General features: G+C 43.8%; 1 protein-coding gene across 2 annotated transcripts in view; it reads right to left on the bottom strand.

The window, feature by feature from the left end:
• iqgap2 (IQ motif containing GTPase activating protein 2) overlaps positions 1-26,192 on the bottom strand; it is a 96,162-nt gene extending 69,970 nt beyond the window's left edge. The window contains exons 1-3 of one of the 2 annotated variants that reach the window (XM_084053889.1): positions 25,916-26,192; positions 19,179-19,278; positions 1,763-1,919 (exon numbers count right to left, since the gene is read on the bottom strand). In XM_084053889.1, coding sequence (XP_083910015.1) covers positions 1,763-1,919; positions 19,179-19,278; positions 25,916-25,958 — 300 coding nt within the window. In that variant the 5' untranslated portion in view covers positions 25,959-26,192. The remainder of the gene's footprint in view (positions 1-1,762; positions 1,920-19,178; positions 19,279-25,915) is intronic. The other variant, XM_084053890.1, reaches the window with a different exon arrangement.
• Positions 26,193-27,827: the final 1,635 nt, after the last annotated feature.

Here is a 27,827-nt window from a genome sequence, read left to right as displayed (position 1 = left end):
GATAATAATACTTTGGATCTGATGGATAGGGTTCTGTGCAGACTGCAGTCCATTTAGAAACACTTTGGACGGGACCCCACCTGCTCGTAGTCTCACTGTTGCCTGGTCCATTGCTCCTAACATTATCAGAATGGCAGCTGCTAGATCCTCTGATCTCTGATGACCATAACATTCTCCTCTTCAATACCTTCGGTTTTGGTGAAACTACCCCCCAACTTGGAAGCACCAGGAGGTTGTTTGTTTATAATTATTCACAACGTGGTCGTTAGTTTGAGTCGTGGCGGGGGTCTATCACTTTTTTTTTCTTTTTCCTCGGTAGCTTTCACTGTTTTAAAATACTTAAATATACACACTTTGCAGCTAGCACAGATAGCTCATGTATCCTCTTATATGTTGTTGAGCTCCTGATTATTTTCTTTACGACTTGTATTCCACCGGCGACACGTGATTTAATTCACTGCTTGTTCACAAGAACGCCTCGTCCAAAAACACTCGCCCCAAAAGCCAAAACACACTCGCCCCGGGTATATCTGGCGGCCTCGGTCGGCGAAAAACATAGGGGCGAGTGTGTTTTGGGGCGAGTCTTTTAATTGGGCTGGGTTTCTCCTCTCGTGTCTCGACACACACACACACACACACACACACACACACACACACACACACACACACACACACACACACACACACACACACACACACACACACACACACACACACACACACACACACACACACACACACACACACACACACACACTCGGCCCGCCCCTTGATGACAGGCTCCACTGCTCCTCCGCAGCGCACAGCCAGTTAGTTGATAAAATCAAGATTTTAAACGCAAAGTAGGCCTACTTTTTATTTTTTTCCCTGGAGCCAGGGTATGGCAGCTGCAATACCCTGCCATACCCAATTGACGCCTCTGGTCCATGGAGGGCTGGGTCACATGACATGCTTGTTGTATCATGAGGACATTATGCCTTGACTTTGTGGATGTAACTTTGCTGCATCGTAATATGTGTGTCCTTGTGTACATTTCCTTTTGTGTGGACATAAATAAATGTTAAAATGTGTGTCATTGTGTCAGAGCTTCTCAGAGGGGTACAACAGCTGGGCGACCTTCAGGGTCTGCGGTTGACCTTTCACCCCCCCACCCCCCGTTTCCTGTGGAACACTGTTGACAGGAAGTAGGATTTGTCGGTGAAGGATCTGGAAGGAGAGACTTCCTGTCCTGTCAGAGTTGTAAAGCTTTGCTGAGGAGGAACACAGACTACAATCTATCATTCTGAGTGTGTGTGTGTGTGTGTGTGTGTGTGTGTGTGTGTGTGTGTGTGTGTGTGTGTGTGTGTGTGTGTGTGTGTGTGTGTCACATTTTGCTGCTGCATTTTGTTTGCACTCTATGAATCGTGGGTACAGTCTGTACCTTGTAGAGGTTCTGGTCTCTGTCATACACTCTATAAATAAAGGGTACATAATGTACCTTGTAGCGGTTCTGGTCTCAGTCATACACTCTATAAATAAAGGGTACATAATGTACCTTGTAGCGGTTCTGGTCTCAGTCATACACTCTATAAATAAAGGGTACATAATGTACCTTGTAGCGGTTCTGGTCTCAGTCATACACTCTATAAATAAAGGGTACATAATGTACCTTGTAGCGGTTCTGGTCCTGGTCATACACTCTATAAATAAAGGGTACATAATGTACCTTGTAGCGATTCTGGTCCTGGTCATACACTCTATAAATAAAGGGTACATAATGTACCTTGTAGCGGTTCTGGTCCCGGTCGTACAGCCTCTTCTCAGACACCACTTTGGGGGAGAAGAACGTGGCCAGTTTGCCGAGGTACACGCCGTTCCTAAGCCCCTCCTCCAGCTCTGTGGTGGGCGGGAGGTCCTCTTCAAGACACGCCTCCATCCACCTGAGACACACACACACACACAAGAAATATTTATAATATATATATTTTTATCCCACGATTTTGCAACCCTTTTTTCACCCAGTGCCAATTGTCTAAGTGATCCTGGGCGCTACACTCCCCCCGCCAGCCTAGGGAGCCCAGAGCCGAGCTCATGCCTCCTTCAATGCATGAGAGCCAACTGACCTTCTTGTCAACTGACAGGGGGGAGTTTCCCTGGTAGGACGTAGCGTGTGGAAGGAACACGTTATTCCAACCAGTTCCTTTCCCCTCCATCAGGCGCCCCGGCTGTCATGGGGGAGGCGGTATAGTGACCAGGATTACTACATGTTTTTGTGAGGGTATTAACCATAGACATATAAAGGTATAGACGCCTCCTCTGGCTTTGAGGCGTCTGTATCTCGGGCGCACACCAGCTTCCGCCCTCCCTCGAGGAGGTTTCCTTGTGTGTCACTGAATGGGACGTTCGGTAGGCCAATCAGAGGCCTACCGAACGTCCTCTTCTGTGACACACGCGGAAGCCTCCCGAGGGAGGGCGGAAGCAATACAAGGTATTGCGATACAGGTCGCTCCAATGAACTGCAGTGGCCAATGAGGTATCTAGGTTTCTATATCTATGGTATTAACTACCCTAGGAGACACAGGGAGAACATGTAAACTCCACACAGAAAGGCCCTTTCACCAACCCCACCTAGGGTGTGGGCACTGATGACGAGGAGGAGAGAACACAACCACAGCGCCCACAGCGTCCCCCAGCGGGAATCGAACCCAGGACCTTCTAGCTGTGAGGCGACAGTGCTACCGACTGCGCCACCATGCCCCTGAAATATGTATATATGTCCACATAAACAGAAGTAGAAGAATGCCTTGTACAAAGGACATAAACACTGCCAATGGGAAAACAGCCTGTTACAGAACATGGTTAAATACAATAAGGTTGACATACTTGTCAGACACAGCAGACATCAATCATGGATAAAGGAAACAAACATTCTACTGTTATAACACCAACATGTAGAATGTCCTACCAGCACATAAACAACACATCCTAAATGGATTAAAGAGAGAAACATTTTTAAGGCCCCTCAGAACTTGTGCCCCAGGCTAACAAATGATAAAAGCTTCACACACACACACACACACACACACACACACACACACACACACACACACACACACACACACACACACACACACACACACACACACACACACACACACACACACACACACACACACACACACACACACACACACGCTACAGCATACTTTAGATTTCTCGCCCACCTTTGGAGTTACATATTTGTAACTCCAATATACATATTTGGACTCCACCTTTGGAGTTACATATTTTTTTTTTCACTCTGTATTCTTATGTTGATTTTTGAACTGTTTGGTTGCTACTATATATGTCTATGAAATTAATTCAAGGACCCCAATGGAAACAAGCCCGCAAGGACTTTTTTGGCCGGACCTTTTAGACAAAAGCATTATAAATGTAACTGTGTTGTTTTACATTCTTTTGCCTAATAAAAATTTCAATCAATCAATCAATCAATCAAAACATCATGGCAGGTTCTCAAAATGTTTTCGTGTCAAGGACCCCCAAATTGATTGATGTATTTGGCCGTGGAACACCATTTGAAAAGGTTTTGTGCCAGGGACCCCCGAGAACAGAAGATTATAATTGTTTTAATCTAATTTATTCAGAATCAAAATGATTCTAAGTTTTCCAAACAATGTGACATGCTGTGAGCTTGTAGATATGCTATTTTTGAATAGCCAACGTATAAATGGATGAACCATAAAGTGGTTAAAATGAATGATCCTCCCAAGGACCCCTGGGGGTCCCCGGACCTCACTTTGAGAACCAGTGAACCGCCCAACCCAAAGTGTCCTCCAGCCCTTCAGACATGAAGCAGAATAATCAGAGTCTCTAATCTCCATGTTCTCCACAGAATGTTCATTTAAAGCTTTAACTTGAACTTTCCTGTCTACAATCATCAGGTTGCCACGGTGACGGCAGAGATGTAAACAAACATCAAAGGGAGTTGGAGCGCCCAGTCGGTCAATATTAGTTTGTCCTGCTTTCACCTGCTGAGGCTCCGCCTCCAACCGGCCTACAGCTGACCCACCAAATACCAGTACTCTACCCCAAGTACTGACCAAATACCAGTACTCTACCCCAAGTACTGACCAAATACCAGTACTCTACCCTAAGTACTGACCAAATACCAGTACTCTACCCCAAGTACTGACCAAATACCAGTACTCTACCCCAAGTACTGACCAAATACCAGTACTCTACCCCAAGTACTGACCAAATACCAGTACTCTACCCCAAGTACTGACCAAATACCAGTACTCTACCCCAAGTACTGACCAAATACCTGCTACCTGACAGACTGGAAAAAGACATCCCAAAACCAAATGGAATGCTATCTAGAACTAAAGAGAGAATACACACTGGCAGAATACCTGAGCACCGTGAACGACCCAAAATTAAAGAAAAGCCTTGACTAGATACAGACAGTGAACACAGCCTTGCAATAGAGAAAGGGTTAGACAGACAGACAGACAGACCATGGACGTGCACAGATAGACTCTAGGTGGTGCTAGAGCACCTGCCCTTTGCCCTCTTGACCAGAAGTGCCCTTTTGAAAAAAAGGGAAAAAAACATTGTTGTTTTTTTTCAGTTTACAGCAGGGGTCTTCAACTGGGGGTCCGGGACCCCTAGGGGGTCCTCAGAGTTACTAAAGGGGGTCCGCCAAATCTTTATGTGATATGATTTTTCTTTTTACCATAACCACTCGAAACCTAGCATCCCTTTTCTGAGGAGAACTTTAGCCAAAAATAGCAGATCTACAAGCCCACAACGCCTCGCGCTGCGAGGCGTTGTGGGCTTGTAGATCTGCTATTTTTGGCAAAGAGGTATAGGTGTAGAGGGAAAAAAGAGCAAACCAACAAAAAAAAGTATAATCTTAAACACAACTTTATACAATATAGGGGTCCCTGCTTCATCTCTCTCTCAGCTAGGGGGTCCTTGGCCTGAAAACGTTGAAGACCCCTGGTTTACAGTATTCTGGATTAAAAGCTTCTTCTAATATATTAACAATTCCCCAAAATGTGCGTTGCAATTTTCTTCTATAAATCTCACACTACTAAGGCAGCCGGCGGTTCCGTGCGCCGCGCAAGGTGCCCTTTTTTTTTACTTGAGCACCTGCCCCTCAAAATGTCTGTGCACGCCACTGAGACAGACAGACAGACCCCGCTCCAAAGGGAAGACAGACTATGCACCCACTGCACACAAAATGTCATGGAAAGAGAGATACACTTCCTAACCACCTGTCCACTGTACCAAGACATCACACACACATTCTTCCGACAGATTACATTCACCCAAAGTGAGTTTGAAAACATGACCATTATACCTACTGGGCGAAATACAACAATGTGCAAACAAAGTAGCAAGATGTGTGAACTGTTGCCATAAAAGAAGTTTAGCCAATGGAATACAACCACCCTAAGGACTACTAACCATTGAGTACCGTTGAGGGGGGGGGGGGGGGGCTACCAGGGGGTCGCCCCCAAACATTGCAGATCTACAAGCTCTATAATTTACAAGCGATGCACTTGTAGATCTGCTATTTTTGAAAAATCGTGAAAATGTGTCCAAATCTTTGAATATGTATTTTTTAAAACGAACATTTTTAACTCAAATCTTTGCTTCTGGGGGGTCCCTGGAACAACATATTTTGAGATGGGGGTCCGCAACCAAATACATATCATTTTGGGGGTCCTTGACATGAAAAAGTTTGAGAACCAAAGCATTAGACAACACTTGTCTAAGTATAGGGTTAAGTGTTAGATGGAAAATATTTGGAAAATATTTTGGCTTGAACAGGGGAAACAACCCCTAGACAGACAGACAGACAGGCAGGCAGGCAGGCAGACAGACAGACAGGCAGGCAGACAGACAGACAGGCAGACAGACAATGAGAAGTGTCCATTGTTATGGACAGAAGCCACAGTGTGTCCAGACAGACAGACAGACAGCATGCCTTAGGGAGGGGGAGGAGGACAGCACCTCCTACAGACAGCTTACGTTTACTCTGCAAAACACAACATTTCAAACCACCAATGTGGGTGCCGTGGCACCCTAGGGTAGTGGTTCCCAAACACTGGTGTCGGGACCCGTTTGTGGGCCACAGGACCCATGTGTATGGGTTGCGTGTAAAACAAATCCCTTCGTTTATTGATTTATTTTTGAAATTATTATTTCAAAAGATTTTCTAAAAATGTAAGAAAAAGAAAAATAATCATTTTGAAAAAAGCTAACATTTCATCCTGGACCGCTAGTGTAGTGGTCCAGGCACTTAGGCTCAATGTAGCCTATGACAGCGCGTTGCGGGTTCAAATCCCAATCCCGGGACCTTGCTGCGTGTCTCTCCCAATTTCCTGTCAGCCTACTGTCCTGTCAATGAAGGCAGAAAAGCCCAAAAATATATCTTTTGAGAAAGCTAACATTTCAAGAAATTCACAATAAAAAAAGAAAGGAAAGATGAAAATATCAGATCTACAAGCTCACAGCGTGTCGCAATGTGACACGTTGTGAGCCGTCACGCAAGTCCAGAGGTTCCACAGAGTTCCACATCAATACTCTGATAATATTTGGAATGTATCAATATCACTATCAGTTTAACTACTTTATTAACCCTTTAACCTGGTGATGACACCTGAGATGCTTGGTACGTTCTTCTTTTAGATCTACACAAAATCACACATCACAAAAATAGTAGATCTACAAGCTCACAACTTGTAGATTTGGGTGGATATTCCCACCCGGAATAGGAATGCTGGGGTTAAACGTCAAGTAGAAAGTTATTTCCAATCTGTTCCTATAATGGAAATGAATATTCTCTCAAGTTTTACCTCGTGACATAAACTGTATCTTAGACAGTTTGGGGGGGGGGGGGGGGGGGGTGCGATAATGAGCCAAAAGAGCTTTAGAACCACAGGCCTCCACATTCTAAACTGACTAGCCCCACCCCCCTTTTATTTGATTAAAATCTAGTATTCATATAGACTGTATAGTTAATAAAAAGAAGGCTGGGTCACAACAACATGAAGGCCATGAAGTTTATTATGTAGGTTTATGATGATGAGGTCATGGGATCAGTATGATGAGGTCATCGGCTCACTATGATGAGGTCATCGGCTCAGGGGGGAGGAAGACAGTTTCATCACCACCCAGGGGGAAGAAACACAGAGAGAGAGAGAGAGAGAGAGAGAGAGAGACAGACAGACAGACATGCAGACAGACCAGAGAGAGAGAGAGAGTGAGAGAGAGAGAGAGAGACAGACATGCAGACAGACCAGAGAGAGAGAGAGAGAGAGAGAGAAAGAGACAGACATGCAGACAGACCAGAGAGAGAGAGAGAGAGAGAGAGAGAGAGAGAGAGAGAGAGAGAGAGAGAGAGAGAGAGAGAGAGAGAGAGAGAGAGAGAGAGAGAGAGAGAGAGAGAGACATGCAGACAGACCAGAGAGAGAGAGTGAGAGAGAAAGGGAAAGAGAAAGAAAGAGGGAGACAGAGAGAGAGAGACAGTCAGATAGAGAAAAGAGAGAGAGAGAGGGTGGAGATGAGAGGGGGGGAGAGAAAATAGTGAGCAGCTCTATAACCCTTCTTGGCACCGAGGAGAACAAAGTGTATTTATTTATTCATGTGAGATTCATTCAACCTGAACGTCTCTCATGCCAACACTAGAACCCTCACTCTATGTTCAACAACACTAGAACCCTCACTCTATGTTCAACAACACTAGAACCCTCACTCTATGTTCAACAACACTAGAACCCTCACTCTATGTTCAACAACACTAGAACCCTCACTCTATGTTCAACAACACTAGAACCCTCACTCTATGTTCAACAACACTAGAACCCTCACTCTATGTTCAACAACACTAGAACCCTCACTCTATGTTCAACAACACTAGAACCCTCACTCTATGTTCAACAACACTAGAACCCTCACTCTATGTTCAACAACACTAGAACCCTCACTCTATGTTCAACAACACTAGAACCCTCACTCTATGTTCAACAACACTAGAACCCTCATTCTATGTTCAACAACACTAGAACTCTCATTCAATGTTCAACAACACTAGAACCCTCATTCTATGTTCAACAACACTAGAACCCTCATTCTATGTTCAACAACACTAGAACCCTCATTCTATGTTCAACAACACTAGAACCCTCATTCTATGTTCAACAACACTAGAACTCTCATTCAATGTTCAACAACACTAGAACCCTCATTCTATGTTCAACAACACTAGAACCCTCATTCTATGTTCAACAGCACTAGAACCCTCATTCTATGTTCAACAACACTAGAACCCTCATTCAATGTTCAACAACACTAGAACCCTCATTCTATGTTCAACAACACTAGAACCCTCATTCTATGTTCAACAACACTAGAACCCTCATTCTATGTTCAACAACACTAGAACACTCATTCTATGTTCAACAACACTAGAACCCTCATTCTATGTTCAACAACACTAGAACTCTCATTCAATGTTCAACAACACTAGAACCCTCATTCTATGTTCAACAGCACTAGAACCCTCATTCTATGTTCAACAACACTAGAACTCTCATTCAATGTTCAACAACACTAGAACCCTCATTCTATGTTCAACAGCACTAGAACCCTCATTCTATGTTCAACTATGTTTTTTTTAAATAATAAAATCAGTCCAGTCCCCCGCACCTCGCGACCACCGCGAGCGCGAGGCGAACCGAATTAACCAAAATAACAGAATTATCCCCCCAAAAATCAACAAACCCAAGTGCGCACGCGCAAAAATTGTCGGGTTATTTCGGGATTCACGTGTCCCTGATGTGTCATGTGTCCCTGATGTGTCATGTGTCCCTGATGTGTCATGTGTCCCTGATGTGTCCCCCCAGTTCATATTCCGTTCCGGCGCCCCTGGCACCGCTCCCGAAGTCTGGGCTGACCAATCAGGGTCCAGTATTCAAATATGGGAGACTGTAATTGGTAGTTGGTTGTAGGTCTAACCAATTGCGTCGAGGGCCATTGTTTTGATCCCGCCCCGTGGAGAAAAAAAAGCTTCCTCATAGAAGCACCAGACTCATATCCACACAGTGATATAGTCTGGCCACGCGAGGCTACAGTTTTACACCTATAAACCTTTATTAATGGAAGAATCCCCGGTTTGACATGCATTAGGGCTACGGACCCCCATTTAATGGCATTTCTATCTCTAGGACCCCAATTTATTTTGTAAAATCAATAAATGGACCCGTTAGGTTCCGTACACTCTCAGAGTTACAGATCCATAAGGATCCATTTGGTTCCTAACTATGCATCATTTAGCTGGGGACCCCCTGGAACTCCCTCAAGGACCCCTGGGGGTCCCCGGACCCCACTTTGAGAACCAATGCACCTAAAGGTCTATTTATTTATCTAGCATCCTAGGTTCTATTCTGTCTTCCGGTGGATCACTAAAGGTTCTGTGTGTCTATTCTGTCTTCACTAGATCATAAAGGTAGATCACTATCTGCCTTCCAGTGACAATGAATGGAAAGAATGATTCACAGGGACTCATTCCAGCAAACATACCTGGCAACGAAAAACATTAAAAATGCTGCTGTCGCTTTTCCATACAAATGATGTGTTATCATGTGGACCTGTGTGTGTGTGTGTGTGTGTGTGTGTGTGTGTGTGTGTGTGCGTGCGTGCGTGCGTGCGTGCGTGCGTGCGTGCGTGCGTGCGTGCGTGCGTGCGTGCGTGCGTGCGTGCGTGCGTGCGTGCGTGCGTGCGTGCGTGCGTGCGTGCGTGCGTGTGTGTGTGTGCGCGTGTGTGTGTGTGTGTGTGTGTTAATGATTTAAAACACAGTGAGTCATGGTCGTCTGACAGTCTGTTACACATTACTTTTTACTGACTGGAAGTCACAGCATATTTCACACTGCAGACTGTGTCAAGATAACACACTGTAGCCAGGATTACCTTTAACCCAATAAAGGAGTAGTTGACCCAATAAAGTACTTTTTATTTTCTATCATTTACACACCCCATGAAGCTTTGAATTCATGATTATTGTTATTTTTTTGTCGCATTCCTATGGCAGTAATTTGATGACCCAGGCTTCGTGGGGTGTGAAAATGATAGAAAATAAGTCATTTTGTGGGTAAACTACTCCTTTAAGACCTGAAGCCCATTCTACAATTTGGAAAGTTGGAAAAAACGTATGTTGCCAAATCTGGTAAAAAAAAATGTGTTTTACTCTTCTTAGCCTTAGATATACTTTGCACCTTTTGTACCGGTTTTGTATACCTCTGTTTTTGGTATTCATGTATCATGCTTTGTTTTTCCTGTTTAACGTAATGTACTCTATTGTCTGCTTGTTTTGCAGATGGACTGCAGACTGCAGATGTAAATCAGCATCTTTGGTGTATCTACATAGCATTGATATATACTGTTCATACTATAACCTCTGTGTTAACGTCTATATGGAACTAGAAGACATGCTGGCTTCATATGGAACCAGTGGAGGACAGAGAACTATCAGCAGTAACTTCAGGTTGTGAGCAGTTTGCTGAACCAGCCTTTAAAACCTGACCTCATCTGAAGGAGTCAGCCAGGCAGTCAGCACGACTCAGCACTCTTTCATTACACCTGTTGACTTTGTCATCGCTTACACCCCCCCCCCCACACACACACACACACACACACACACACACACACACACCTACTGTAATGACAAGCTGACAACAAACACACACGCGCACACACACACACACACACACACACACACACACACACACACACACACACACACACACACACACACACACACACACACACACACACACACACACACACACACACACACACACACACACAATAATAACATGCTCATTCAGTGCACATTCATTCATGCACACACACTCCCCCCCACACACACACACACTGCCCTGTACATAAACACATGTTGTTTATGCTAATTAAAGCTAGGCAGATAGGAGCCAGGCTACTGGAACATGAGTCAGCATTTTGACAATAACAACAGAACTGATGCTGAGTGTGTTGTTTTACACGACAACACCACCTCGCTCTGCAGTGTCATTAAAGAACTAAACATCACACCTGTCTCACTGCATGTCCTCTCCTTATAAAGAACTACCTGTCTCACTGCATGTCATCTCCTTATAAATAACTACCTGTCTTACTGCATGTCCTCTCCTTATAAAGAACTACCTGTCTCACTGCATGTCATCTCCTTATAAAGAACTACCTGTCTCACTGCATGTCCTCTCCTTATAAAGAACTACCTGTCTCACTGCATGTCCTCTCCTTATAAAGAACTACCTGTCTCACTGCATGTCCTCTCCTTATAAAGAACTACCTGTCTCACTGCATGTCCTCTCCTTAACTCTTGAAAACAGGGAACGCATCAGTGTGACCACTTTAACTATTATTTTACACTTTGGTTATTCAAAAATAGCAGATCTACAAGCTCATAGCGCGGCACAGAGTGCCGCGCTATGAGCTTGTAGATCTGCTATTTTTTTTTTAAATCCTGAAATTTTGTGCAAATCTTTGAATATATATATATTTTAAAGCGAGCATTTGTAACTCAAATCTTTGCTTCTGGGGGGTTCCTGGAACATTATATTTCCAGATGGGGGTCCACGGCCAAATACATGTCATTTTGCGGTCCTTGACATGAAAAGGTTTGAGAACCACTGATATAGAAACATAACATTTTCCCCAAAAAACTTTTAGAAGACATTTGTAGAATCCCCAAATGTTCGCTTTAAAAAAAAGTATATATTCAAAAGATTTGCACAAACTTTCACGATTTTTTTCAAAAATAGCAGATCTACAAGCTCATAGTGCGGCGCGTGTGCTGCGCTATATATGAGGGTTAAAATGATGATTTATGTACAGATGTGCCACTTCAAAACTTCACATGTCCTGCCATCGCCAAGACAGTAAATTTTCAGGGGATTCCCAGGGCAATAAGAGGACAAAGAAGGGCATTTAAAATGCTGAATTATTTTGATGATCACTGCTTTTATGATGCTAATTAATTTGAGCAACTGGTCAAATCACCTTTCGCCTCATAATGAGTCTGACACCTTCTCAACACACATTCTTTTGTTCTCATGTACATGGATGTCTGTTGAAGGGAAAAACGGGGGTGTGTAGTGACAACTTCTTTTCAGGGGCAAAACAGTGCATTTTAAGGGCAGAAAAGGGAGGAAAAAAATGCTTTTTCAGGGCACTATCAGGGAAAGAACAGTAACGTGTGAAGTTTTGAAGTGGCACATCTGTACGTAGACCTACAAACACAACAACATGCTATTCTTACTTAGATAATCTTATCCCCTGTACCAGTGGTAGGCAACAGACGGCCCGTGGGCCAGAACTGGCCCGGCCAGCGATAATATCTGGCCCGACAAATTCTTTTGAAAATCATTTACAATATCTGACTGACAGTCCATGTAGGATATGGACAGCAATGGCTTTGAATTGATGAAACCAGATGATGAACAAATAGTTCTGTTTCCATTCATTGAATGTTATGTTTTCACTGTCAACTTTCCTCTTGATGAAAAACTTCTCTCACGTTTTAGAAAACAAACCAACGCTGTGTTTCACATGCCTTAAATGATAGTGTTTCTCTCCGTTCTAAGAGACCTTGAGAGAGCTCTTGTTTGAAAAGGAGTCTGACTCTCTGTCTCCAGATACATACTATATTATGTTCTTTTGAAACTTTTTGATGAACTAAATATCCTCTAAGTGAAACATTCAAGGATGACACCCTGTGGCGTGCACCTGTAACATTTGATTCCGCATGCTTGTTTATCAATTGTTATACCACATCTTTATGTAGTAACTTAATATAGTTATTATTATTGTATATAAGGTTGTTCCAGGTCCTAAATTAGCATTGTGTTCTGGCAGACCACTTCGGTCTGCCACCTCGGGGCGACTGATTGCCTCGTCACTCAAGGGTCCTTCTGGTCGATCGACACGGTCACAACTTTTTACTGTTCTGGCCCCACAGTGGTGGAATGAACTTCCCACTGAAGTCAGGACAGCAGAGTCACTGATGTCAGGACAGCAGAGTCACTGCCCATCTTTCGCCGCAGGCTGAAAACCCACCTCAAATACTACCCTTCCTCTTTGTCTGGTTTACTTGTTGTTAACTAGTTGTACGAACTCTTGTTTTATTGTTGTACTGTTTTATTGGATCTTGTTTAGTCGATACACTTTTTGTATTAGCTCGTGCTCATTTGATTTTGCTATTTGTCTCATCTGTTTAAGAAAGTAGGCAGCTGATATATAGCACTTTTACCTTAGCGCAAGGTATACTCTTAGTTGCTTGTTTTTGCAGGAAATGCACTTAAGACTTCTGGTGATTAGTAGTGTTGTTCCCTACCTATGTTGAATGCACGTATTGTAAGTCACTTTGGATAAAAGTGTCTGCTAAATGATTGTAATGTGATGTAATGTCTCTGAAAAAGTTTGGCCCGACCCCTGACCCCTGCCCTATACTCTAGCTTTTCCCCAGATATGCAAACAACACGTTCTGTATGAGTACAGTATGAGTACAGTATGAGTACAGTATGAGCCTAATAGACGTTAGGTCATTGGTTCTCAAAGTACTTAATTGGTTCTCAAAGTACAAGGTACTTGAGGGGGTTCCAGGGGGTCCCCAGCTAAATGATAGATTAGGCACCAAATGGACCCTTATGGGTCTGTAACTCTGAGAGGGTACAAATGGAACCAAATGGACCCTAACGGGTCCATTTGTTTCCATTTGTACCCTCTCAGAGTTACATTAACATTGATTTTACAATATGAATTGGGGTCCCAGAGATATACATGCCATTAAATGGGGGTCTGTAGCCTCTAATGCATATCAAACTGGGGGTCCATGTAATTAAAATGGTTGAAATCACTGCTATAGAGCCGTAAAAAAAATCTTCTCTTATGGGGGTCCCTGGCTTATCTTTTCAATTGGGGGTCCGCAGGCTAATAAGTGTCAATTTGGGGGTCCTTGGGATGAAAAAGTTTGAGAACCACTGAGGCAGACCATTCATTCCACAGTAACACTATGTGAGGAGAACCCCGGACCCAGAGCGCTGTTGAGGAAACCCAGAGCAAAGACAATACCGTCTGTATAAAAGGATGGCTGGACACCAGAGCCTAAAATACACTGAGCAGTGACCACCATGTGTGGTCAGTGTGTTACAGCACAGGCCACACAGGAACCCAACGGGAAAACAAAAGCAAAGGCAGAACATCCTGGCGGCATCATGACAAGGCTCTGTGCTGGAGAGAGAAAACAACACTTCCTGTGCTTTAAAACAATGTGTCTCTACCTGTTTACCACACACACACACACACACACACACACACACACACACACACACACACACACACACACACACACACACACACACACACACACACACACACACACACACACACAACCCCCCAAAACACCACCGCACCTTCCTGTCATTGTCCCGTCTGCATACACAGCAGCACGGACACACACGCACGCACGTGCACACACACACACACACACACACACACACACACACACGCACGTGCACACACACTCCAACATTATCTACACACTGTATGCAAACTACACAATGTTTACTTACGTTGTCACAGGTACAAAGTCTAACGCTGTGTGTGTGTGTGTGTGTGTGTGTGTGTGTGTGTGTGTGTGTGTGTGTGTGTGTGTGTGTGTGTGTGTGGTGAGATTCAGCTAACACTAGCATCAACATGCACCTGGCAGTGTATTAGATCAGACAGACAGACAGACAGACACACAGGCAGACAGACAGACACACAGGCAGACCGACAGACAGACAGACAGACAGACAGACAGACAGACAGACAGACAGACAGGCAGACAGGCAGACAGACAGACAGACTAACAGACAGACAGACAGACAGACAGACAGACAGACAGGCAGACAGACAGACAGACTAACAGACAGACAGATTTAGCAGCAGCTTCATGTCAGGTGTTTATTGTGGCTCAACCACACACTTCAACAACATACTAAAGGTACTGTATGTGGACTTACTGTCTGACATATAATAACAACACTAGAGGACCACCATCATTATGAGAGTACATAATATGGAACCAAATGGACCCATAAGGGTCCATTTGACTCAGCTATATAGAGAGGAGTAAAAAACACCTTATAGCTACTTGAGAGCTATATCATTCTGGAAGTAGTGAAGCCTCTCACAAGCACAACTGGGAAATGTAGTCCAGCTAGTAGCTTAGCTAGGCTACGTCATTGGTTCTCAAAGTGGGGTCCGGGGACCCCCAGGGGTCCTTGAGGGGGTTCCAGGGGGTCCCCAGCTAAATGATGGAAAGGAACCAAATGGACCCTTATGGGTCTGTAACTCTGAGAGTGTACATATGTTACCAAATGGACCCGTTAGGGTCCATTTGGTAACATTTGTACACTCATTTGTACACTCTCAGAGTTAGATTAACATTGATTTTACAATATGAATTGGGGTCCCAGAGACAGAAATGCCATTAAATGGGGGTCCGTAGCCCTAATGCATGTCAAACTGGGGGTCCTTGAAATTAAAATGGTTGAGAATCACTGCTATAGAGCCGTAAAAATCTTCTCTTATGGGGGTCCCTGGCTTATCTTTTCAAATGGGGGTCCACGGGCTAATAAGTGTCAATTTGGGGGTCCTTGACATGAAAAAGTTGGAGAACCACTGGGCTACGTACAGCTAACAGAGTGCATTCATTACAAAGCATTCTGCTGCTGTGGAGGAAGTGACTCAGACTGCTGAGCAGTTTCACTGACTGCTGCAGCCCCGCCCCCATGCACGGAGCACAATGACTCGCCGCAACGTGCGATTTCTGTGAAATTTTACACACACATTCCCACTAGGCCGAGGAACAAATGCCACCCTTTTCCCCATTGGCCTGTTATAGCGCCACCAGCAGGTCTAATTTAGCAAAACACATTTTTGGAACAAAATGCCTCACATCATGAATGCAGTGTCCGATTGTCGTGCAAGGCCTAAGAACAAATGCCGCCCCTTTTCACATTGGCCTGTTATAGCGCCACCAGGAGGCCACAATAACCTACCTGACCTGGCGGAGACCTGTGCTACGAGGAGCACTTTTTCTAGTTTTCAAATGATTTTCTTTTTCCCCCCACAATTATTCATAAAAAAAATCTAAATTTTAAATGAATAAAAAATACATAAAAAAACTTTTGAAGTAGTAAAAATAGCAGATCTACAAGCCCACAACTGGTCGACCCGGCAGGAAGACATCAAATGTATCTTTAGGTTAGGTTTAGAAGTAAAATAAGCATTCCAATCAATTCCCCATACTTGAATTATGCAGGGAAGTGGGTTCATAGAAACATAGGTCTCTACACAAAACAAGGTTCAAAAGTTGTTCATACAATTTGCATGTGACAATATAGGGGTCACATATTCAACGCATGATAACTACCACTAAGCTTCTAGTATGTGGTTAGTCTATGGTTATCATGCCAAACTGTAAACTAGAGATGTACAGCTAGTCAAAAAATCTAACCTGGATTTGCACCCATTTGATAATCATGGCTCAATTTTAGGACTCTGGCTCATGGACTAACAGGCCTTTTACTTGTAACAGAGTATGTCTACATTGCGGTATTGATACTTTTACTTCAGTAATACATTAGAGTACTTCTTGGCTGTTCCACAGATCACAGAGCACAGAGATCACAGACCAGGTCAGTAGAGAGCAGAACACCATCATAATCTCATGGCTAACAGCTTTATTAGCCCCTCCCACATAATCCTATAATCCCTTCTGACACACACACAGCTCTACCAGAATAGAGGAACTATCCTCCCTGTGTGTGTGTGTGTGTGTGTGTGTGTGTGTGTGTGTGTGTGTGTGTGTGTGTGTGTGTGTGTGTGTGTGTGTGTGTGTGTGTGTGTGTGTGTGTGTGTGTGTGTGTGTGTGTGTGTGTGATCATTCTAAGGTTAACCACACAGGGCGTGAGCCACGCCTCCACACACATCCTGTCATGAACAGAAGCAGACAGGTTGTCTCATCAGAACAAATCTGTGCTTCTGGGCCTGAGGTTACTATGGTTACTGTACTACTGTACTAACCCTAACCTGAGGTTACTATGGTTACTGTGCACTTTTAGGGCAGGTACACACTATAGGACTTTTAAAGTGGTCTGGGAGTCATCAGATCGTTAAGCATTACACACTACAGGAGTCTCTTTCTATGAAATGGGCTGTCATATATAGATCAGGGGTCTTCAACAAGGGGTTTGGGTCCCCTAGGGGGTCCTCAGACTTTCTACAGGGGGTCCGCAAAATCTTTGTGTGATATGATTTTTTTTTTTTTTACATTAACCACTTGAACCCTATAGCATCCCTATTCTGAAGAGAACTTTAGCCAAAAGTAGCCGATCTACAAGCTCACAACGCCTCGCAGTGTGAGCTTTCTCGGGAGCCGTGCACGTTTTCATGAGACGACGGTTAAAATGAACTGGAATAAAAACAAATGTATGTATGGGGTCTGGATCACATCCTAGTGAACGATCCTACAGTGTGTGATCCCTTGTCGGGGATCAATCTATACTGTGAAAAGAGATGAAGCAGGGACCCCCTCTATATTATATAAAATATGATTATTTTGGGGGGTCCCCAGTTCAAATATGATTATTTTGGGGGGTCGTGGCCTGAAAAGGTTGAGGACCACTGAGCTAAGGGGTCCTTGGCCTGACAATGTACAGAGCATTGTATGTGTGGTGTTCACTGTTCATTAATATGAGCAGTCCCTTCCAAATAAACATATACATATAAAAACCTTAAAGACGCCTGCTTCCATCCCAGCAGGGGGCAGTGTGGAGACAAAACGGGCTTTGGAGACAAAGTCCAACAAGTAGTTGTGAGTCAAACAGTAACCCAGTGGACATCATGTGACCTCATCATGTGACCTCATCATCATGTGACCTCATCACTAGACTGCATGGGATCAACTGTTTGTTTTTCATCCGTAGATCACAGCTGATCGCAGAATGAAATCAATGTGATATAACGGCACGTTGTGGGCGGGGCAGAGCATAAAAAAACAACACACACACACACACACACACACACACACACACACACACACACACACACACGTGCGCGCACACACACACACACGCACAGGCACACATCTGCAACATCACACGTCCTGTTTGACAGGAAGTGGTTTCATATCAGGCGTATTTATACTAGAGAACGGATGGTTAACAGCAGGTGTGTCTCACAGGAAGTATAGAGGTTCATATATGACACACACACGGCTCTCCACTGCCTCTACCCTCTACTCTAAACTAAAGTAAAACACAAGTGAACCTATAGTTTAACTCCTTCAGCACCTTGATCATAGAGTCCTCTGATCAATCATTCAATCAATCAATCAATCAATGACACCACAAGCACTTCTAGAGATCTCTCTCTCTCTCAACCAGCCCTAGAATGTCTGTCATCGGGCGAGGGGCCTGGAATGTGTGCAGGACTGAATATATCTAAACTTCACAGGTGATGTGATTCATTACCTCGCACCAATCACAGCGCACCTGTCAATTGTGTACCCCATTCCTTTGTGCTTCTCTGTGTCAATGTGTGATGACGTTTGTGATGATCAGAGGAAGTTTTGATTAATTCGGTCCTTCACTCAAGTCGGGCCCCTCGCCCGTACAGAAAGTTGTCCGTGTGCAGCTCGTGGAAAAGTGGAGATATTTGACTAAACACATGTTTTCTGGCAGAACTTTCACATGGATATGAAACTAGAGGAACAATATCTGACTCCAAGTCTTAGGAATTAATGATTGAGTGAGTACAGACAGAGTTTAGAGCACTTTAACCCCCGCACAGATCGTCCTGCTCACAAGCGCCGGGTCAGAGCGTTCTATGACTGTGTATTTGGAATACATGAAATGTATGTAAGATGACAGACATTCTAGGGCTACTGTATCTCTCCACCAGCTGTGTCTCTGGTGGTCCATTAAGAGAGGTTTGAGAGCAGTGCAAAATCATGTGGGACCCCCACATGATTTTTGGTGGGTCCCCAGATCACAGTAAAGTGACAATATAAGGACTTTTAAGACCTTTTTAATACAAAAAAAAAAGAAAATAAACTAACGTACCGTTTGGCCTCCTCCAGGTGACACAGGTACTCGTAGGCGATGTTCTGACGTCTCCTCTCATCCATCTCCTCTGCTGACAGCCTCTCATCGTCCTGGATGGCTATAGAGGACACACACACACACACACACACACACACACACACACACACACACACACACACACACACACACACACACACACACACACACACACACACACACACACACACACACACATTTTCTTCAAATTTCTTTTTGCGTTCACATTTAACCCATTTGAGCTAAAAAGCATTATTTTATACTTTGGCTATTCAAAAATAGCAGATCTACAAGCTCATAGCGCGGCACTATTGTTTGAAAATTTGTGAAAATGTGGCAAAATCTTGGATTATATATTTTTTAAAGCGAACATTTGTAAAATATTTAGTTCCAGGAACCCCCAGAAGCAAAGATTAGATTTACAAATGTCCGCCAAAAAAAAAAAAAAAATCAAATATTTGCAGAACTTTTCATGATTTTTCAAAGAATAGCAGATCTACAAGCTCATAGCGTGGCACTCGGTGCCGCGCTATGAGCTTGTAGATCTGCTATTTTTTGAATAGCCCAACGGAATCTAAAAATGACGTTCCCGGTCTTAAAGGGTTAAGAATGCGACTCTGCGATTTGGTACTGAAGTGAGTGTTGCTGTATAGACATAACGTATCTCTGTAGATAAATAAATGAACACACAATCATATCACAATGCTTGTTGTGAAATGTGCTGACGTGAACTTATGAACATTCTCTTTGTTCTGAAACATCTGTTCTATAAAACATTGTGTTCTGATGATGAGAACATCTGTTCTATAAAACACACTTTTCAAATAGACGTTGCATTATTTAGTCCATGTGTTTCATAGAGTCATACACAGATTACACAGGCCCCATATTGTTCCAGTCATTAATACATTAATATAATACAGTTCCAACATCACCATCCTGACACTTCAAAACAACAACAATGGGTCACATTTTGCAAAGTTACCACAAACTACACACAAGATCTAGTTTATTTTAGAACACACACACACACACACACACACACACACACACACACACACACACACACACACACACACACACACACACACACACACACACACACACACACACACACACACAGGAAGGGCCCGTCTATAACAAAGAGTGTATATTTAACCCTCCAGGATGTGTCACACAGACAGACAGACACACAGTGGACATGATGACTAATGTCCCATTATCTGATTGGCTGAACCCTGTCACTACACTGCGTTGGTGGTCCACTGCTATCTTCGGCAAAGTGGTTTGATGTAGGGGGGGAAAAAGAGCAGACTAAGTACAGAGTGAAAGGTCAGGGTTACTAAGTATGGTTTAGGTGCATGGTTACATGTCTGGAAATACACATTAACATGAATCCAAACATGATAGTGCTGTGAAACAAGTCTATGAAGCTGCCTATGAAATCTATGAAAAAATGGATATTTTATACAATATATAATGGGGGTCCCTACTTTAACTCGCTCTCAGCCAAGGGGTCCTTGGCCTGAAAACGACCCCTGTTCTAAAGTGTAGTTGCTTATTTGGGGTCTATCTATCCACACACAATGCGTACGCTAAGAGCATTGTGTGTTTGTTTTGTGTTTGTTTTGTCAATATATTGATCATTGGTCAAACAAAAACACTTTTCAACATTACAAACATCACCTCCAAGATCTTTGTCCTTTTCCCACGCCCACACTGTGTGTGTGTGTGTGTGTGTGTGTGTGTGTGTGTGTGTGTGTGTGTGTGTGTGTGTGTGTGTGTGTGTGTGTGTGTGTGTGTGTGTGTGTGTGTGTGTGTGTGTGTGTGTGTGTGTGTGTGTGTGTGTGTGTGTGCTATAAAGCATCACATGTTTATACATACAGTAAATAAATGACTGATGATCCTCCTCTCTACCATCACTTTACCATCACTATATCTGCACAGAGATACACAATACCGGTATGGGAAAAGCTGCCGATAGATTCTGCCTAAAATGCTGGCATTGGTATGGGCCAGTATGCCAGCCTATAGACCAGGGGTCTTCAACGTTTTCAGGCCAAGGACCCCCTAGCTGAGAGAGATGAAGCAGGGACCCCTCTATATTGTATAACATTGTGTTTCAGATCAAACCTTTTTCTCTCTTTTTCCCCTCTACACCTCTATACTTCCAAAAATAGCAGATCTACAAGCTCACAGCCCGAGGCGTTGTGAGCTTGTAGATCTCACACAAAGATTTGGCAGGCCCCCTGTAGTAACTCTGAGGACCCCCTGGGGGTCCCAGACCCCCTGTTGAAGACCCCTGCTCTAGACGCATCAACATTCAACATTACTTTTTTTCTTATGGATTAGTCACCCTCATGAAGACTTGAATTCATGGATTATTATTATGTTTGTCTCATTCCTATTTAATGAGCTCTTTACCATTAAGGAAAGGATTACAAATACTTCTTACTTTTCTCACACAATAACTTGTTTTATTTTGATACGTATTGTTTCTATTTCATATGACAATGTGCTAATAGAGTAGAGTAGAGTAGAGTAGAGTAGAGTAGAGTAGAGTAGAGTAGAGTAGAGTAGAGTAGAGTAGAGTAGAGTAGAGTAAAGTAGAGTAGAGTAGAGTAGAGTAGAGTAGAGTAGAGTAGAGTAGAGTAGAGTAGAGTAGAGTAGAGTAGAGTAAAGTAAAGTAAAGTAAAGTAAAGTAAAGTAAAGTAAAGTAGAGTAGAGTAAAGAGCCTGTTGGCTGTGTTCCAGGTCACAGAGAACAGACAGAGTGTTATCAGTGCTGCTGAAGGTGTACTTTGACCTCCTGGGTGTCAGTGACCCCATCTCAACTCTGTCTGACTACACCAGGGCTTCTCAACATGTGGGTTGGGGTTTTTTTTAGTGATTTTTTTTATATGTAAAAAATGATATGTATTTGGCCGTGGACCCCATCTCAAAATATTTTGTTCCAGGGACCCCCCAGAAGCAAAGAATAGAGTTAAAAATGTTCGCTTTAAACAATATATATATTCAAAGATTTGCACACATTTTCACGATTTTTCAAAAATAGCAGATCTACAAGCTCATAGCGCGGCACTCGGTGCCGCGCTATGAGCTTGTAGATCTGCTATTTTTGAAAAATCGTGAAGATCTGTGCACATATTTTTAAAGCAAACATTTTCAACTTAAGTCTTTGCTTATGGGGGGGTCCCTGGAACAAAATATTTTGAGATGGGGGTCCACGGGCCGACTGGCCGAGTTACAGTTACACCCCTCAAGGGACCATGAGGGTCCCTGAACCACAGTTTGAGACCCACGCGTTTCCTCTGTTTGACCAGAATGGAACAGAGCCTTCATTAGTATCATTTGTAACACCTGTGAAGGAAGTAAGGAAGAGGCCCAGTTTCTTCACAATATGGCTGCTGACTGCATAGCAGTGCATGGTTTTCAACCTTTATCATGCCAGGGACCCCTAAATTGACATTTTCAAGATTTTTCAAAAATAGCAGATCTACAAGCAGATCTGCTATTTTTGAATAGCCAAAGCTAAGTGGTTAAAATGATTCTGAGGTTAACTAATTTAGCTGGGGACCCCTGGTAGCCCCCCAAGGACTACTGGTGGTCCCCGGACCACTGGTTGAAAGCCACTGGCATAGAGCCTATTCTTCAAATGACTCGTCATGTGTGAAGTCAGTTTGTGAATTATTTCTCAACGCAGTATTTGAAGAAGTTAATAGTTAACCAACAGAAAAAAAGGGCTTTAGTGTGTGTCTGCTTCCATTGGCTATCTATCGTCACTGAGATTATCTTTTATTTAATAACAATATCACTATGTTTCCATTGGCTATCATAACCCAAGCTATGTGCTAATATTAGCACTGTATGTTGACTTAAAGTATACCACACTGCATTACCAAACGTGACCTCTAGGGGGTCAAACCGGGGGCAGGTGTGTAATGTGGGCTCATGAACCTGCAGGTCAGTTTTTTAAACCAGACTAGTTTCAGACTCAGCAGCAGTTCTTGTGGAATGGATTAGCTGGAGGTAGGACTGGGCAATCAACTGAAAATGCATACAGAAGAACGCTCGCCCCAAAACACGCTCGCCCCCGGGGTCAAATCCGGCGACCTCGGAACGGTCGCCACCAGGTATTCCTTAAACCAGGGGTCTTCAATGTTTTCAGCCCAAGGACCCCCTAGCTGAGAGAGAGATAGCAGGGACCCCCTCTATATTGTATAACATTTTGTTTAAGATAAAAAAAAATGTTTACTAGGTCTGCTCTTTGTTCCTCTACACCTATACCTCTTTGCCAAAAATAGCCGATCTACAAGCTCACAACGCCTCGCAGCGCGAGGCGTTGTGAGCTTGTAGATCTGCTATTTTTGGCAAAAGTTCTCCTCAGAAAAGGGATGCTAGGGTTCAAGTGGTTAATGTAAAAAAAAATCATATCACACAAAGATTTGGCGGACCCCCTGTTGTAACTCTGAGGACCCCCTAGGAGTCCCGGACCCCCTGTTGAAGACCCCTGCCTTAAACGTACCCTCAGTAAAACTATGCCTCTAGCCGATCTACAACGGAAGGACCATAGTCGCCATGCATCACCTCATCCATGGAAGGATAACCGCTGAGCCCCGCTGCCTCACGCCCAGGGGGTCTGGCCTCCTTGGACGGCCGGAAACGCCCCCCCCCCCCCCCCCCCCCCCCCCCGCACCTTAGCCCGGCACGTACTGTACGTACCGCCGCAGTGACTCAGGGCGGGCGGGGACAAGCAGCTCATCAGCGGCCTGCCCACCCCACCCCAAGGTTTTAAGGGTCGTCGCCACCCTATCCAAGAGGGCACGCATGGAGAAAGGCGTGTCAGCAGCTGGCATCGGACCCTGCGATCAAACACTGCCCGCACGGTGGGTAAAGGACCCAGCCGTAAGATGGTGATGGTCCGTCTGGAACATCAGAGGCACAGAGACACCAGAGGGACTGTCACCAAAGTCCAGCTCTTCCGGGGCATGAATGGAGAAAACGTCATCCTCCTTTCCTATCCTAGGAGGGGGGTGGGGGGGGGCAGAGCAGCCTCGGGGGGTCGGTCAGAAAACAGTTGGCGGCCCACCACACCTGAAGGGTGAAGGCCTTCCTCCCGAGGCCTCTGTGAGACAGAGCCCAGAGCATACGGTCCCCCAGAATGTGTGTCTCAATGTGTGTGCAGTCCTTAAGGTTCTCATATGACACGCACGCATGGTCCAACCTATGGGAACGCAGACACGTGTGTCATGTGATGTGAGTCCACCACGGACATCACAATCCATGCAGGCAAAAACCATGGTGATAAAACTACACACACCAAACCATGGTGATACAATGAACACACCCCAAGTCATGGTGATAAAACAACACACACCAAGACATGGTGATAAAACTACACACACCAAACCATGGTGATACAATGAACACACACCATGGTGATACAATGAACACACACCATGGTGATACAATGAACACACACCATGGTGATACAATGAACACACACCATGGTGATACAATGAACACACACCATGGTGATACAATGAACACACACCATGGTGATAAAACAACACACACCATGGTGATACAATGAACACACACCATGGTGATAAAACAACACACACCAAGTCATGGTGATACAATGAACACACACCATGGTGATAAAACAACACACACCAAGTCATGGTGATACAATGAACACACACCAAACCATGTGTCAACGTGTAAAAACTAGCAAAGCGTGGAAAAGAACAACAGTGTGAAAGCCCTGTGTATATGTTCATAAACCCACTGCTGTCACTGGTCCATATGTCTAGCCTGTGGCCGCAGACAGAGCAGAGAGGATATATAGTGTGTTTACAACTCTTATTTCTGCTGGGGACCCCCTCCTCAAAGAACCGATGGGGACCCACTGGAACCCGACTGCCCACCCCCCCACCCCTTAAGGACCCCTGGGGGTCCCCAGACTCACCCCCACATTTTTGAGAACCTCTCTCTCTCTCTCTCTCTCTCTCTCTCTCTCTCTCTCTCTCTCTCTCTCTCTCTCTCTCTCTCTCTCTCTCTCTCTCTCTCTCTCTCTCTGCAAATAAAACTATTCATGTCAACACCTTTCATAAAGTTATGTATGTACAAGCTTTGTGAGCTTGTAGATCTGCTATTTTCAAATGGCCGAAATGTATATAGGGCTGAAGTGGTTAATGTATATTTTGTAATAATAATCTAAATCCGCAAAGTAACTAGTAACTGATGTCGAAAGCTGTCAAATTATTGTACTGGAGTAAAAAGTACAGTATCTTTCCTCTGAGATGTAGTAGAGTAGAAGTAAAAGTAGGCTACTGACAATTGGAAATAGGCTACTGAAGAAAGTAAAAATACCTTAAAATTGTACTTAAGTACAGTACTTGAGTAAATGTACTTTACACCACTGGTGGAAACCATGATGAAGTAGGGGGCGTTAATGTATGAAAAAATAAATACATAAAAAGTTGAAATATTTGGAGTTTCTGCCCCGAGAGCAACGATATTATTAATATTATGAATATACACAGATGATAATAATGTCATAGTAGGCCTAATACTGTATGAAGTCAATAAAATGGACCAAACGGTTTCATTTCTCCACCTGCTCTCTGTCAGACATTCCTTCACTAACAGCTTCACAAAGCAAACATTAAACACAGTATAAATACAGTATAATACATAATAAACCTTCACACTTACTTCCATAACGTGGTTTAATGTGTAAACTCTCTTCATGGTTCATTCTCTCTGAAGAGGTTTGTTATTTCCACTTGTTGCGTTCACTTCTCTCTCTCTGTGTATAACTCTCTATGTCTCTCTCTCTCTCTCTCTCTCTCTCTCTCTCTCAGTCTCTCTCTCTCTTCGGATATAAAGTAGCCAAAAGCTGATCAAACGGGACCGCCTCGTCTCAACGTGTTGACATGATGATGAGGACAATAATAATAATAGTGATGTTAATAGTGATGTAGTTCCAGGCTCCGTGTGGACGCTGTGTGTCCGTCAGGTTGGTGTCGGTTAGGTTAGTGTCAGTCAGTCAGTCAGTTGGTGTCGGTGGGGTCTGTCTGTGTGACTCATAACTCCTGACAGTCAGGCTGCTCCTCCATGGTTCACATCACGCTCTCTGTCACTAAGCGTCATGGCGCTACTTGTTCCTGTTGTTTGAAAACTTTACATTTACAACCCGTACATCTACGTAAACGTTCAAATGTCAAACATAAAGAGCTGACCATACGGCCACAGATGTTACAAGTTAAAGCGCCTGGGTCTAAGTACCCGTATCTTCAGTATACACAAATCCACAGAGCGCTGCCTTGCGCGCAGCCATTGCTGCGGTGTCAACGTTACACGGACGCGACACCGCAGCAATGGCCGCCTACAGGCAGCTACAGGTAGCGCGTCTGTGGATTCGTCTATAGTTCAATAAAAGGCTTTTTAATCCGATTGGCGGCCATTCTTTTTTCTCTCAGCGTGCAATACACCTCCCAACCGATAGGGTCGCGTAGTTGAAAGCATAATTGAGAAAATTCGGAGAAAATGGCTGGCAATTGTATTAAAAAGCTTTTTATTGAACAATACGGTAGATTCGGGTACTTAGACCCATGCGCTTTAACTTATAACATCCGTGGCCGTGGGGTCAACACTTTATATTTGAAATATGAACGTTTATGTAGATGTTCTGGTTGTAAATGTACATTTTTCAAAAAACAGGAACAAGTAGCGCCATGACTGTCCTGGTATGACGGTCATGTTTCAGGGCTAGCTGCTCCTCCAACCTTCAGTCATTGATGCCGTTGATGGCAGCTCTGCGCCGCCTGGTGGCCAACACACACCATTACATCCGTTTGTCAATTCAAACGGAGATTCTTGTTTTTTATTTTGATTGATTGATTGATTGATTGATTGATTGATTGATTGAATACTGTAAATCATGTAAACAGCACGAGGTACAGTAAGACACTAAGGGTTAAAAGGATAACACAAAAAAACGTCCTGGGGACTTGTTTTCATTGTGGTCCTATGTTTTCAGTTCATCAACAGAGCATAAAAATAAAACCAAAATACAATATCAGCAACACAAATAAAACACTATAGGCTATGTACACAGTAGAACAAGGGAAAACGTTTTTTTTTTAGGTGAGTTTACCTCCTCTTGTGGTCTCCTGATAGATGTATTTACAGGTCTGTTTTGAAGGAAGCCAGAGATCCACATTTTTAAAGGATGGTGTCCACATTCCACATTCTGGTGGCAGTGCAGTGGAAAGAGAATTGACCCATGTTTGTTCTATAGGTGGTGGTACCAGATCGTGCAGGGTGTCACTCACTTTGGAGAAGCTTAGTCAGATATGAGGGCATGAGAGAAAAGCCCCTTTGACTCTCTTAAAAAACAATCCCATTTTTAAAGGGATAGTTCACCCCCAATCTTTTTTTTCTATGGATCAGTCACCCCATGGAGACTTGAATTCATGGATATTATTTAGTTTTTGTCTCATTCCTAAGACAATAATTTGATGACCAGCAGACCGGTTGGCAGTGGTTCCGGTAGGAGACACAAAGGAGACTCTGTCTCTCCTACCGGAACCGCTGCCGGTCCTCAAATTATTGGTTTAGGAAT

Source organism: Gymnoscopelus microlampas (genome assembly GCF_963454915.1).
Source record: "Gymnoscopelus microlampas genome assembly, chromosome: 4".
Lineage (NCBI taxonomy): Eukaryota > Metazoa > Chordata > Actinopteri > Myctophiformes > Myctophidae > Gymnoscopelus > Gymnoscopelus microlampas.
The sequence above is the reverse complement of the archived record's forward strand: the minus strand, read 5'-3'. Positions and strand labels throughout refer to the sequence as shown.